Source organism: Culex quinquefasciatus, chromosome 2 (genome assembly GCF_015732765.1).
Source record: "Culex quinquefasciatus strain JHB chromosome 2, VPISU_Cqui_1.0_pri_paternal, whole genome shotgun sequence".
Lineage (NCBI taxonomy): Eukaryota > Metazoa > Arthropoda > Insecta > Diptera > Culicidae > Culex > Culex quinquefasciatus.
This window is the reverse complement of record NC_051862.1, coordinates 469,292-484,714: the sequence shown is the minus strand read 5'-3', so window position 1 is coordinate 484,714 and position 15,423 is coordinate 469,292. Positions and strand designations below refer to the sequence as shown.

At 42.5% G+C, this 15,423-nt stretch overlaps 1 protein-coding gene across 1 annotated transcript; it reads right to left on the bottom strand.

Moving 5' to 3' along the window:
• Positions 1 to 1,090: 1,090 nt before the first annotated feature.
• LOC6040553 (tudor domain-containing protein 7B) lies at positions 1,091 to 14,403 on the bottom strand. Its single transcript, XM_001849883.2, is given in 10 exon segments — positions 1,091 to 2,469; positions 3,979 to 4,136; positions 4,202 to 4,468; positions 4,737 to 5,239; positions 5,241 to 5,822; positions 5,881 to 5,997; positions 6,000 to 6,749; positions 11,499 to 12,455; positions 12,530 to 12,781; positions 14,213 to 14,403. Coding segments are annotated over 9 exon segments (3,789 nt in total). The 5' UTR covers positions 12,758 to 12,781; positions 14,213 to 14,403; the 3' UTR covers positions 1,091 to 2,242.
• Positions 14,404 to 15,423: the final 1,020 nt, after the last annotated feature.

Sequence of the window (15,423 nt, the reverse complement as noted above, 5' to 3'; positions counted from 1 at the left end):
TTTTGAAGCCCTTTTAGATGCATTTTGAATTTTGAAATTAAATTGAATTTTGCCTAAGTTATAGCCTTTTTAAGATTTTTTACGTTTTTGAACCTTCAAACTTTGTGTCCCGATTTGCCCCACTTCCCGTTGACCTAGAGTGCTCATATTTTGGCCAGATGCTAGTTTTATATGTACAAACAACCCCTGAAAATTTCAGGCAGATTGGTGAGGTCCAAACGACGTCCCATACATATGCCCTGTTCGTGGACTCGCTCTAAAAAGCAAAAACTGAAAATTTTGTTTAGGCCGATGCAAATATTTAAAAAATATAAAAATATAAATAACAAGCCATAGTCTTCACATTCAAATGAAAAAAGTGTTTTAAAATGCATTTTATAAATTTAAATAACAAGCCATAGTCTTCACTTTTAAATGAAAAAAGTGTTTTAAAATGCATTTTACACTAGTTCAGTTGTTTTGCAATCATTAGTTTTCAAAAAATCTAAGATCTGACAAAAACAAAAATTGAATCAAAAAAAAAGATTTTGCATCGAAAATTTTCAAAAAATCTTAAGATTTTTAATAAATAATTTTAACCCAAACATGCTAAAAAGGATTTTAAACGCAGAAGAATGTATTTTAATTTGATTTCAGCTGGTTGCACTTGGATTTTCATTGAAATTTTGAAGTTTATTGTAAACATTTTTTTTTGCCCCCTGATTTTTCGGGCCAATTTTGAAGGGGGGGGGGGTTACAAAAACTTTTTAAAATATTTGTACCAGCCTTATTGGACCTTTTCAAAAAAAAAACTCCAGAACTCTTCCCCTCATGATTACACTCAACCCTCAGTGGTTGGACACTTTTTCGTTTGACACTTTTTTAGTTTGTACCCTGTTGGTTGGTCAAAGTCAAACAGCGCTCACGCACACTATCAAAAGAAAACACGTTTGATAGTGTGTGTTAACTCCGTGTAAAGGGGTGTCAATCTAAAAAGTGGCCCCGTTCGTTTGACAACAGTTGAGTTGGTGTCAAACCATCGGGGTTTGAGTCGATTGAACCTTGATACAGATAATATTTAAGGACTTTCTCAATCAATAACCATGTGTTGTTTTTTTTCAGTGCAGGCATGCTACATTTTATATATTTCTTCCGAATAAATAAAGCTTAGTACGCTTTTATCATTATTCATGATTAACACATAAGGCAATAATCTTGTTCGATAAAATAGCTCCCAGCGAAGGGACGAAATCAACAGATATGGTTCTAACGATTTGAATAATATATAGCTATTATAAAAAAAAATCCAGTAAAATAAATACTTTTTTTGCGTTTACCACATTTTTTGTTTTGTTTATTGCTGCGTGGCGAAACCGGAGGATATCACGATAAAGATTTTGAAAAAAAAGCTAAAATAAATATATTGTTGGGCGAAACATATGTGATGCCTAAATATGCTTTTCGTTTTATTTTCAAAGGCACGAGGATAATATTTAAAGTATATCATGCAGACACAATAAAACCGTGTAACGATAAAGTGAGACACAACGGAACTCGTTAATATGGTGATTGCGTGTGGATTAGGTTAAATGAAGACGGCAAAATTATTTTTTTCTGTTAATTTCTAGCTACAATCACACATAGATCCCAACTTTGCTTTCAATTTACCATCACCCGGAAAAAAAGTATCTGTGTTATCCCATATCAACACTTAACCGCTATAATTTTAAACTTTTCTATCATAGATTAATCACATTCAGTTTCCAATTGTTTCTCGACTACACAGCTGCGATGTGTAAAGGTACCATTAACAACTACATAAATATATGTTGGATATCATTTCTTCACTCGAAAGCGAAGCAATTTGGCAATTCTGGGAGTGATTGTTTATATTGCTTCTTGTTTTGCTTGCGATTCTTTTCGCTCGTTAGCATACATAATGGAATGTATATTGTGTATATCGATTCAAGTTAGCACATTCGTTAATATTTTATTAAATATTTTAGGTCTTACTTTTAACTTCGAGAGTATTGTTAATAGACATAAAAAAATCTCGTCAAAAACTTCAACTTTTCTTATAAGTCGGCTTTAAGGCAAATTGGTGGCAATATCACCCTGAATTTCGTCTTGATTCTTCGTTTCTACGCAGTCCGTCGATTGGTGCGCTCGATAACCCTGAGCGATTCTACGCAGCGTACGCGTAGAAAGTGAGCCTGCCAACCGACGGCCAACGGTTTCGACAGTTTGCTTCAGAATAAAAAACTTACTTACTAGTCAACACGGCTCGCCCTTCGTCCACTAGCTGCTGATAAACCATAATATCCTCGCTGGTCGATACGTCAATCAGCTCCAGCTCCACAATGTCGTCGTTCGGATTGAACTCGTCCGCCTGGATGCTGCGAATGTAGCTGGCAAACTTCTTACCCTCCGTCAGCTGCTGAAATCGGACCGCGTCCTCGGTGCTCCAGTCACCGTGGCGCGGTTGAACTCCTGAATTTTGAAAAAATAAATACAGATGATTAGATCACAGATATGAATATTCCAACAATGTAAAAACAATTCTGTAATTCTTTCACATTATCTTTTTGTATATTAGTTTAGTGAATTTAAGTGAATTTAGTAATTTATTGAATTTAGTCAATTGAGATAATATTGTAATTATATATATATTTTTTTGTCACTTTGTTCATTTCTAGAGTTTTTTTAATAGGTCCTATAAACATAAGAAAGACAAAATTTTCTAGGACCTTTTCAAAAAAAACTCTGGATTTTGGTAAATTTTTGCCATTTTGGTAATTTTAATCATAATATTTTAATCATAATATATAATTGTTAATTTTGTTCATTCTCGATATTTTAGTCTCCTTGGTATTTTTTGTCATTTTGGTCATTTTGTCCATTTTCGTCATTTTGGCAATTTCGGTCATTTGGGTCATTTGAGAAATTTCGGAATTTTTGGGCATTTCGGTCTCTTTGGTCATTTTGTTCATTTCGGCCATTTACGCAATTTTCATAATTTTCGCCATTTTGGCCATTTTTGTCATTTTCGTCGTTTTGGTCTCTTTGGTATTTTTGGCATTTTGTTCTTTTTCATCATTTTATTTTGGCAATTTCGGTCATTTGAGAAATTTCGGAATTTTTGGTCATTTCGGTCTCTTCGGACATTTTGTTCATTTCGGTCATTCGGACATTTTGTTCATTTTCATCATTTTCGTCATTTTGGTCATTTTCACCTCTTTCGCCATTTTCGTTATTTTCGTCTTTTAGCCATTTTAGTCATTTTAGTCATTTTCATCATGTTTGTCATTTCCGTCATTTTGGTCATTTTCGTCTTATGATCATTTTGGTAATTTTAGTAATTTTGGCCATTCTGGTCATTTTTGTAATTTTGTTAATTTGGGATGTTTTGGAAATTTTGGTTGTTTTGGTCGTTTTGGTCATTTTGTTCCTTTGGTCATTTAGTTCTTTTTGTTAATTTTCTTCACTCTGTTCATTCCTTCATTTAGGTCATTTTTGTCTTTAGGTAATTTTCGTAATTTTGATCATTTTTGTTATTCTGATCAATTTGTTCATTTTTGATAATGTTTGTCATTTTGTTAATTTTGGTAATTTTTGTCTTTTGGTAATTTTCGTCACTTTGGAAAAATTAGGAGTTTTGGTCTATTTCGGCCATTATGTTTATTATGGTTATTTTCATCTATTCCGTTTGTAGATGTTGTTAATTTTGGTCATTTATGCAATTTTGGATATTTTAATCATTTTGGTCATTTCGTCTTTTCTTCATTTTGTAAATTATGTAAATTTAGTTTTTTTATTTTGTCAATTTTGTTCATTTTGTCATTTCTGTCAATATGAAACTGTTTAATTCTGAAATTTTTAAATTCAGCAATGCTTTAATTCTTCTATCTAAAGTTCTTCAATTCTTTAATTCTATAATTATTCAACTCTTTAAGTCATTAATTCTTATGTTCTCCTAGATCTGGAAGAAAATTATCTCACCGTAAAGTTTGGCCTTGACCGCTTGCTGCGGAAGCAGATGCCGAAGCTGCTGTGGCAGAACCCGCAACATTTTGCTGTCCAGCATCTTGATCTGACCAAAGTCACAAAAGTACACGTGGATCAGCGTGGGTCCGCACAGGATGTTGACCACCAAGACTCTGAGAATAAAAAAATCAGCCTATCAACTTTGAAACAAAAGGGACGTTGACCCTCCCCTACTCACCGGTACCAATTCCCGTCGTCACTGTCGAACCCGGCGTACACCTCACCCTGTTTAACGCTGTCCGGCGGCACCATCTGAGCGCCGGTGCCTTTGCAGTACGTCTGCAGGTCCACCATCAGCGTGTTGAGCTCCTTGGCGTGCCGGTACGGCTGCACGATAAAGTAGTTCGGGCTGGACGCGATCGTCACAGTCACGTCGAACAGGTCGCCGACGCGTGGCAGCGGACACTTGGTCAGCCGGGGCACCACCTGGGATGGGACGGGGCTGCTGAACTGGGTTCTGGAATGCATTTAGACGTTAGGGTGTGCGATATGTGGTTCACAAGAAGGAATGAGGGAATGGAATGGACTTTTGGTTTGTTTGTTTGTTTTTTCCTCAATATGTGAAATGATTTGATGCGTCGCTGGTTGTCTTTAAATTAGTGCGAACTTAAAGTTAACGAATTTTATTACTTTTTCCCTAGGGATAACGTCTGTCAAAAGTGTATAAATACATTCAGAGTGTATTAAAATACGTAAAAAAAACAAGCGATCACATTAGAGCACGGCCCTAATCGTGTTCGATACTCAGTCCGCTAAAATTTTGAGACAATTCAGCTACGCCGGTACTACTCATCGAGTAATCAGACACCGAATCGAACCTTGCGGAGCTGGCTGTTGAGCTGAAGCTGCTGTTGACATCGTTCGCCGCAACTCGCGGATCGCAGATCACCTCCTCCGAGTTGATCTCAAGCTCCATTTCCGCGCGGATGCTGTCGTTCAAACAGACCAGAATGTGGTTCTCGCCGTAATGCATGTGTACCTTGACCAGCGGTACCACGGAGGACATGGCGGCCACTTTGACCATCGCCGTCTCACCCGGCTTCAGCAACGCACGGAGCCTGCTCAGCAAGTATTCGTTCATTTCTGGCAGGTCAAACAGCTTGGTGCGGATTGCTTGGGCCGGGTAACGGGACAGCGCCGCACTCAGTGCTTGTAGCCGGTACAAGTTGACCGATTGGACCGTTTTCCTTATTCCGTAGTCAATGTACAGAACGGAAACGGTCGAACTCGCCCTTGGACTCTTTCGCCGCCCGGTAGTACTTGTGATCTTCTTCGTCCCGGACCAGGTACAGCTGATGCTCGCCGGACGTTTTGTACAACCCACGGTGGTGGTTATCGAGGGCACCGTTCTCGACCAGGTTGTTGATTAGCTTCTGAATGTACACCATCGCGGTGTCCTTGAGCTGGCAGTAGACATTCCCTTCGTCGTCCACAAAGACTATCGTCACCGTCGTCACACCGTTCCGTTGCAGCTCGGGCACAGGAGTGTCCGCGCAAATGTGCTCCAGCAGAACCTCGTTAAGATTGACGTCTTCGTCTGTACTCGTGTCGTACAGCATTATTTTGATCGTGTCGAACTTGTCGTACTCTTCTTTCGTCGTAAGAATCTGGCCAATTGAAACCTTGCCGCAAATCAGATAGTCCAAATGCGGTTTCGCGTTTGGATTCTCGCCGAAATCTTCGAGCTTGTCCAGTGTGAAGCACACGGATTGGGCTGGCAGTTCCAGATACCGCGAATCGCACACGTAGATTGTGTCGAGCGCCACCGTCTCCTGGTCACCGGTGTCAATGAAGAAGCACTGAAAAAACAATCTCATGAGACTTTGAAATAACCTCAACGCAAAATGTTATAATAACCATCGCCGTATTGGACTCGTAGTCCACTTCATCGACACGGATTCGATGCCAGCAGTCCATGATCAGCAATAGGTAGAACTCGCCGCTTTTAACGCTTTTCGGTTTTGCTGGTTCTTCAGGTCCATCATCTCCAGCTCAATCTCCGTACTCAGAGCGTCCATCCGGTCGCTGTGCTTTGGACCGACCAGCCGAGCCCACACTTCAACCGTCGAGACCGGAGCGGTCACGTAAATGTCCCAGTACGTCTTTTCCCACGGCAGCTCGACCATATTGACCGACATAATCTTGGCCTCTGAAGTGATGGAACCGTCCGATTCGGACGACCCATTTTCACCGGCGACGGCAAAGTAGATCGACGCTTGGCTTACTTCTTCCTTGTAGAACATCCGCGGTCTCGCCAGCATTATCTCCGACTCCCACTGGTCGGGCAGCAGCGACTGGTGCGCCTCCAGGAACGCGTCCGGGATGTTCTTGCTGAACATGCCGCTTGGGCAGTTTAGCAACAGCTCGTAAAGCTTAACCGCTATCTCGTAGTCCGTCCACAGGCACACGGAGTAGTTGTTCCGCTCGCTTTCTCGCTTGATGTTCTCGATGGCGGTTCGTGCCGCCGCAAACTGGCACTCGAACTCGTTCGCGTAATCCGCCGGGTACGTGGAGTACGTCGACCCGTTCACCGTAACGCGACACTGGAAGCGCTGGTTCTTCAGGCGGAGATACTTGTAAATCGGCCGACAGAACCCGTTGTGCTGCGCGTACTGAACCAGCAGTTCGACCGGGGTCGCGTTCGGGTCGTTCCACTGGAAGGGCTCTTTCGCCGCGTTCACCACGTTGGTTGCGGGCGGTGTTACCGGCTGCGACGACACAGAGGTCTGTGGAATAAACAATCAAATCGCTATCAAATACAAATTTACATGGTGATTACTCGATGGAATAAAAAAATAATTAAACATTGATAAGTTTTAAACACATGCAATTTTTTTCATTCTCAATTTATTTCAATCACAATTTATTTTTTTAATTATAGGCATTATAGGCAAAGTAAGAAATTCTAAAAAGAATTGAATATTTTAGGAATTTTCAAACTTTTTAAAATTCCTTAAAATTTTACAAAAAATGCAAGAGATCTATTTTATTTTCTGTAATGTTAGAAATTCAAAAAAAATGTTTTAGATATTTTCGAAATTTTTGAAAATTCAGAAATTTTAAAATTGTAGACATTTATAAACTTAGAAAAAAAAAATCTTAAAAGTTTTAGAAAATATATATTTTTTTATTTTTTTTTATTTCAGTATTTAAATTTTAAAAAAATCTGAAATTTACAAATTTCAAAATAATTTTTTTTAAGTTTTGTGATTTTAGTTTAGCAGGTAATTAAAAAAAATAGAAGTTTAAGATTTTTTTTTTAATTCCTTAAATTCAGATTTTTTTGTATTTTTTTAAATTTTAATATATTTTTTTATTTCAGATATTTATTTTTTTAAATTACATTTCTTTTGAAATAAAAAAATATATGTTTTATTAATTTATAGAAATTTGAGATATTCCAAAAATTTTAGAAAATTAAGAAAATTTAAAAATTTGTATTTATTTTTTAATATTTTAGAAACTTCTTAAAACTTATAAAATTGATGAAATTTTCAAAAAAAAAATAGAACTTTTCAATTTTTTTTTTTAAATTTATGTTTTTTTTAGAAATTTGTTGCGGCTCCTGGCAACGGTTTTGGACAAGGTGGACTGTCCTTCAACTTGAGCGGACTGTAAAAACTCAAGCTTCTTTTGGGAGTTCAATTCCGGGGCGAAAACACAGTTTTTCACTAGCACTAAACTTGTATTTCCGATGATATTTACAGGATTACGATCTGTTCTCTACGCGATCCTTCGTGCGACTTGCTTTGGCGCGCACTTTCCGTTCGGTTTTCGTGTTCGTTGCGCGCGAACTCTCGTCGTCGCGCCGTTGTTGTTGTTCTGTCAAGTTGGCAGCGCCGTTCTGTCAGTGGCGCAGGGGTGGGGTTGCGCACACTGCTTCAAACTGCGAATTTCTTGGTGAAATCTTCGGCATCGGCCGAACATTCTCCCCCCGGGTTGAAGGCTCGGCTTCTAACATCAATCCCGCTAGAAGAGAATCGGCCGCTGGCCACGCTGGAATTCGTTGGTGGTTAAGGATCTCGGACCAGATGCGCATGCTTCGTCCCGAGCTTGCTGCCATCTGGTGGTGTTCTTCGGTTGGTCGAATGGTTGAGCGGGAGGCAGAGCTCAGCTGCAATCCCGGGTCCCAAACCAAACGGGACTGCTTCTCGTTGTTGGTGAAGATCACGGACTGCAGCAGCTTCTCCGTAAACTTTCTGGCTGCACGGACACGATCAGTCGATCGTGCGACGTTGGCGTTGTATAGCTGGCAGCTGTACGTCTCACTCTTGTGGCTTGGCTTTGTGGCTGCGTCCTCTTGGACGGCTGGTGATGTGCAAACGGGCTGTGCATTGATCGGAAGCGAACGGTCCTCGTCGTTCACTTCGTCGGCTTCGGCTGGTTGCAGTGATCGAGCGTCCTCGTCCTTCACTGCCTGGTTCGTGGCGATATCGCGATCTTCGTCTACCAGTCCAGCTGTCCCCTGCCTTGGGTCATCGGACTTGGCGTCTTCTCGTTCTGCGTCGGCTGGTAGCAGTGAACCAAGTTCCACTGGCTGACACCAGCCAACGTCGATGTCACCGCGTATCCGCTCTTCTGACCGCAGCGTAGGAGGTACGCCCGAATCGCCGGACATGTCGACGTCACCTCGAACTCTTGTCGAGGCTTCGTGTTGAACCACTTCAGGTTCGGCGGGACTGTCTGGCATGCTTTGGAAGGCTTTCAGGTTGGAGTTCGTCTCGTGACTCTGTCCGAGAGGTACTTCACTGGGTACAAAGCAGTCGGTACTCAAGTGGCAACCGTTGCACCGCGTGCACAACGGGTCGCCACGCTCTGTGGTTGCGTTGGATGGGCTCGAGAGGAGTTGAATAGGGGCACATACCTTAGCATCAGCTGCAGCTAGGTCGGTTCTCTCCGGAACATCGCAGTCACCAGTACACTCTCCTTCACCACGAGCGTCGTTCGTGAAAAGCGGAGTTGGGATGGCAACCTGCTGCGAGACTGCTAAAGGCTGGACTTGTTGCTGTTCAGTGGCTTGGACGGGCTTGGACAGCAGTGCGAGACTGAGGGCTACAATCTTGTTGTTGACTCCTTGGAGTAGCCCCTCAATCGCCGCACACTCCATGTCGTGGGCGTCTCGTTCATCGGCAAAACTGTCGCAATCCTCAATTTCTCGCAGCACTCGATCTAACTCACCGTAGAATCGCTCGATGTTCTTCGCGAACACCCGGAACTCCGGCATGGATGGCAATTGCTGGTCTTCTTCGAGGGTGGAAAGTCGTTCTTGGAGTAGCAGGATCTTCAACTTCAGCTGGCGTCGCTTGTTGGCCAACCTCTTCGAGGACCTCGGATGTCCAGCGGGATTCATCTTTTCTGGTGTTTAGTTTTGGGATCTCTAGATTTCAATGTTCCGCCGTGATCGCGCTCGTGGCGACACAACAGCGGCAGCACATCAGCAAAACACTTTCTGCTCGGGTAGCGGCTTCCCAACCGGTATCCGAAACCTTCCTCGCTTGCTCTTGCAGCAGGCCAACTTCAGGACTTTTTATTCGGGGTGTCGCACTTGCTCTTAAGCGAAACACTTTTCTTCGGGATTCTTCGTCGCAGCCACCCTCCCGGAACTCTCCTGCTGACGCTTGCAGCAGGCCCTTTCCGTCGGTGCTGTGGCCTCGACGCGGCTGGATCTGGAATCGTCCCCGCTGACGCTTGCAGCCGGATACGTTCCACTGCTTCTTCTTCTACCGTGTGCAGCTGGAGCGACCGCCAAATTCGCAGCGGTACTGTGAACTGGAATGTTCCACGCTTGGGAACCAAACAAAATGGCGTCGCTACGCTCACCGCACACACTCACAGGTTTTTACACGAACATCTTTTCGCTTTTTTGCGGGCTCTTGCCGCCACTGTTTCCGCCGTTCTTCAGGCCACGGAGTCGCCTTCTTAAACTATCACTTCCGATCTCGGTTTAGCACTTTATCTGAGGCAAGATGGCAGCGCTTGCTTGCTCCTTGCCGAGTGAACGCACTTTGATTCTTCTGCCGGTAACCAACTTCCGGCTCACTTCGCTTCGCTTGACGCGTTTCGCTGATCTTCCCTCAGCGTCTTCCGATCCGTCGTTCTGCAAGACACAGACACGCGACACGTTTTCACGCGGAGCACTCGAGACGATCGCGAGATGGAGGATAAACTTTTCCTCATCCGGAGGCACGCGAGGTGTTTGAATTGATCGCGACTTCAAACTTCTTCTTCTGCGGAATCGAGATTTTCAAGATGGCGACCATCCGGTTGGTCCGCCGCCACTCTTCACTTTCACTCGCGAACTTTCGGGTCCTCTGTCCGGTTCGAATGGACCAAATGTTGCGGCTCCTGGCAACGGTTTTGGACAAGGTGGACTGTCCTTCAACTTGAGCGGACTGTAAAACTCAAGCTTCTTTTGGGAGTTCAATTCCGGGGCGAAAACACAGTTTTTCACTAGCACTAAACTTGTATTTCCGATGATATTTACAGGATTACGATCTGTTCTCTACGCGATCCTTCGTGCGACTTGCTTTGGCGCGCACTTTCCGTTCGGTTTTCGTGTTCGTTGCGCGCGAACTCTCGTCGTCGCGCCGTTGTTGTTGTTCTGTCAAGTTGGCAGCGCCGTTCTGTCAGTGGCGCAGGGGTGGGGTTGCGCACACTGCTTCAAACTGCGAATTTCTTGGTGAAATCTTCGGCATCGGCCGAACAAAATTCTAAAAAAAATATTTTTTCTTGAGATTCTTGAAACTTTGAAACTTTTAGAATTTTTTGAATTTTATTTTTATTTTTAAAATTTAGAACTGAGATTTTTTTAAATTTTAAATTTTATGTAAGTTTTAAATTTTAAAAGTATTTAATTTTAATTTTTTTTTAGAAGATCCGTAGTAAACAAACAGTCTGTCCCTTTTACTCAAGTGACAGTCAAATAAGAGGGGGATATACTGCTTGTTTACAATCAAGAATTCACCATTTTGAAAATACTACGGAAATAATATAAATTTCAAAACCTAAAATCGTTTTTTTTAATTTAAGAAATTTTTAAACTTTATAAAACCTTCAATTATAATTGTTGAAATTTAAAAAAAAATGTATAAAAAAATTAATTTAAGAATTTAAAAATAAATTAATTTAGAAATTATCAAAATTTTAAAATTTTAGAAATTATAATTTTATTTTAAAATATAGAAAATTTATTTATAAAATTTAAAGTATTAGAATTTTTTTAAAATTTGGGACTGTTAATTTTTTGTATTTTTTTTTAAATATTTTAGATGCTTTAAATAATTTGCCGTATTCAATAAAACAACAAATTACAAATCAAATAAAAATGAATTATAAAAAAATATTATTTTTTTGAAATTTGAATACAATTGACACATTACGACTTACTATCGGCAAATTACGATCGTATTATTTCGATCGAGTGCAGTAATTACCAAGACAAATTTTAAACGAAACCCTCGAAAACGAATACAAACCTGCTGCGATAGTTCTGGCGCCCGCGGTGGTGACGTCTGCGGAGCGACAACCTTGGCGGCCTTCTCCAGATCGACGCTGTCCACTTGCTGGTTGATTTTGAGGCGTTCCTGAGGCGACTTCTTGCCGGGAAGCGTCGGCAGCGGCACCACGGGAGGCGAGGGAGGCGCCAGAATTAACGGCTGCTGGGAAGCAGCCGCCGGTCGAACCGGTCGACTGAATTCCTGGCGCGGCTGTCCGACACCATTGGGCGATGCCTCGAATGGTTTGACGGGTTCCGATGTTCGGACGACGTCCGTGCTGAGCCGCGCGTTGACGCTCCGTGGTGCGTTAAAGGCCTGGTTGCTGGCCAGAGCGTCGTAGATGGTTTTCTGGAGGGCGTCCTTGTTGATGACGTGAGTTGGAGACTGGAGGTCCTGCTGTTGGTGTTGGTTAGTACGGTTTTTTAGTTCTAGGGAGGACAGCTGCCTCTGCTGCGGGGGAGGCGCCCTGTCGTTGTTGATTCTGTGCCGGAGATCGTTGTTCGGGAGTGGTCCCTGGCCCTGGGTGGCCCGGTTCAGGTTCTTGGCCGCTGAACTGTTGTTGTTTGCCTCAGGCCGGTTAACCGGAGTGCTTTGCTGCGCTGGTGGGGCTATCTTCAGCGACATGAGCGGCTTGGGTTGGCTGTTGAACGAGTATTTTGCCGATCCCGGCGGGAAAAACTGCTTGGGACTCGGATTGACGTTGTTTCGCTGGTAGGACGAGTATTGCTGCTGCTGTGGGTACTTTTTCTGGGCCGGGTACGGCACCCGAGGGTACATTTTACTGTACGCGCTCGGGTTCCAGCTGCTGCCACCGGTTCTCTTCTGCGGCTGCCGCAAAACGGCAAATCCGGACTTTCTGGTTTTGGTGCTGCGCTGGGCCGACACCATTTTCTGGATGTGCGCCGAGGCCGCAGAATGCTTCGCAAATACCACCGACTGCAAAAACAAAAAACAACGTATTTTTAGTTAATCCAGTATCAAATTGCGCCCAGACAGTCGTGTCGACTTACCTCGCCCATTCGGCTCTGCACGACAAACGCGCCGGTGGCCTTCAGGAACTCGTCCGCGTTGGGAAAGCCAAACTTTTTGTACATCAGCGGGCCACCCTCGAGCTCGCGGAAATCGGCCAGCACGCTGTGCACGGTGGACGCGCCCTTTTTCGAGGTCACGATCGCGCGCAGCACCGAGACGGCCGCTTCGGCCTCCTCGGAGAACCTTTTCGGGCTGACGTTGGCCATCGTGTGCCTAGGGGGGAGGGCGCCCTGCAAGAGACAACAAAGCATTGTTTTAAACGAAATCGCACTGCCCGTACATTCCGTAGACGGAGAAATTTTGCATTTCTTTTGCTGTTGATCGTGCGCGGAGGGGCAAGGAAAGCGCCGCGGTAACAAAACAACACACACGCGCCCCTGAGGTTGCTCTCAATTTCTTTGCTTTATTGCTAATGCAGCACGACGTGAATGTGTATGAAGAGGAACGCAGTCAGTAGCGAAATACGAACATCACACACATGCCGGATGAGCTCTCTGGGTCAGTTGAACCAGCTTGTTTTTTTTTTTTTAAATAAATTGTAATGTTAAGACTCTATGCCAATAACTTCTTACATCTATTAATTACCCTTAACCTACGATCTATCCCACTCCCTAGTTCAACAGTTTGCAGCAGCAATACGAAAGTGTCGCAAAGATAAACAACGAAACAGTAACGCTGACTGCATTCCTAAGCGGAACGCGGCGACGAAGCGACAACGAACAAACGATGATAATTTCGATTTCAACGTGGGGGTGGCTGGGCTGGGCGGTGCAGCTCGGTCAGGTGCTTTTCGCACAACCCAAATCGTGTCACGTCATCGCGCGAGAGACACTGCCAACGAGGCATTTGTTGGCACTATCTTCCGGAATGTTCGGAACGCAGACCGCGAGCCCCGAGAGTGAATCATTCATGTCGCAGCAAAATAATAATATTATGCTGATTGTGCGTTTATGTTTACAACATAAGAAAATGCGTGAAAGGTAAACAAAACAACAAGAGAAAACGAACACGCAGCTAAACAACCCACAGCAAGCGCTGTCTCTTTTGGTCGAGCATCCGTCGTGGTAAGCTTGGAAACAACGATCCGAGTAGACATTGGACACGTTGTAATCTTGTGATTTTTCATGTTTTGGTTGCAAGATGAAAAGGAAAATCCATGTTCAACTGAGAATAACGTAATGCAGTTGAGTATTATCAGCTGTTAAACTTTGGCTAACATTACAGGCCTCACCCTTCGACCTGATGCACTAGAGCAAGAGCTATTATGTAAAGGAATTTTAATTGCCTTCTCTTTCACTGTTACCGATGCTCCAAATCTGTAGGGACCGTCCATAACAAGTGCATTGGAGAAATTATCAATTTAAAATTTAAACTTGAATCATTAAAAAATAGCCATAAGAATATTTTGAATGGAATCGTTCAAATTAAAAAAATAAACATTAAACACCTCATCCCTGAAAGACCCCTTTCCGTGATCTCTCGATTCACTTGCTTCTCGGACTCTCTCACCCGTCCCACTCTGGCAAACGGCTTCTAGTGCTGTTATCTCCGTCTACCCATGAAAATCTTCAGCTAAAAGACAAGAAACGAAAAAATGGTCCACGCAACCATCAGCAGCAAGCAAAAATCTAACGCAAAAAATCTTCAATCCAATCCCTTACCTCCGAACCAGCTCCGTATCCAGTTTCCGTATCCGTGCCGAGCAAAATCAAAACACCGAACCAAACACAATCCGCGGACAATCCCGTGGAAAATCTGCTGCCGCGTCTCGTGAAAGTGGAAAGAAAAGAAAACCGTAAACTCAAACACCGAACGAACGAAGCGGAGAATACACGACCGACCGAGCCGAGTGCTGGACTGCGAATGAGAACAGGCAACGAAGGCAGCGAGCAGCAGCAAGAGCGATGACAGAACGAAAGAAGAATGCAAAAACGACAAGGAGGCGATCGTAGATAACGTGACGCTACATTTGAAAATGCACTTACAATAGGGTCCTAAATCCTGAAAATTAATAAGGCTGGTACAAATATTTTTAAAAGTTTTTGTCACCCCCCCCCCCTTCAAAATTGGCCCGAAAAATCAGGGGGCAAAAAAAATATTTTTACAATAAACTTCAAAATTTCAATGAAAATTCAAGTGCTCAAGCTGAAATCAAATTAAAATACATTCTTCTGCGTTTTAAATCATTTTTAGCATGTTTGGGTTTATTAAAAAATCTTAAAATTTTTTGAAAATTTTCGATGCAAAATCTTTTTTTTCGATACAATTTTTGTTTTTGTCAGATCTTAGATTTTTTGAAAACAACTGCACTAGTGTAAAATGCATTTTAAAACACTTTTTTCATTTAAATGTGAAGACTATGGCTTGTTATTTAAATTTTTATATTTTTTTGCCCCCTTGACCTCGGCCAGGGCCGAGGACAAAACTTTTTAAATATTTGCATCGGCCTAATATTAATATAATTTAATAAGTAATGTCGAAATTACGGGATAAGCCTCACGCCATTTACATTTGCCGTCGAAAAGCAAATCATAACAAAACTTCCCCTCCACTTGCAAAAGGCGCCATGTACATTCGGCGAAGAAAAAAGAATCATAACAAAGCTTAAGGGGAATTCCCCTCCAATGACAGCAGGGCGTGCAGCAGGGTGATATGTATAGATCGAGGTATAGATGTTGGTGTTTTCAAAAGAAATTATGTTTGTTTTTTTTTAAATAGAATGAGGGAAATAATCGAGGAAATAATAATTTATTGAATATGGATGATCAAGTATCAATGAAGGCAACGTTTTTCATCGATTATTATCATTAGAACCTAGATTAGAACACCTTCTTTTGCTTTTATATTAAAATGGGAATTGAAAAATTATGCT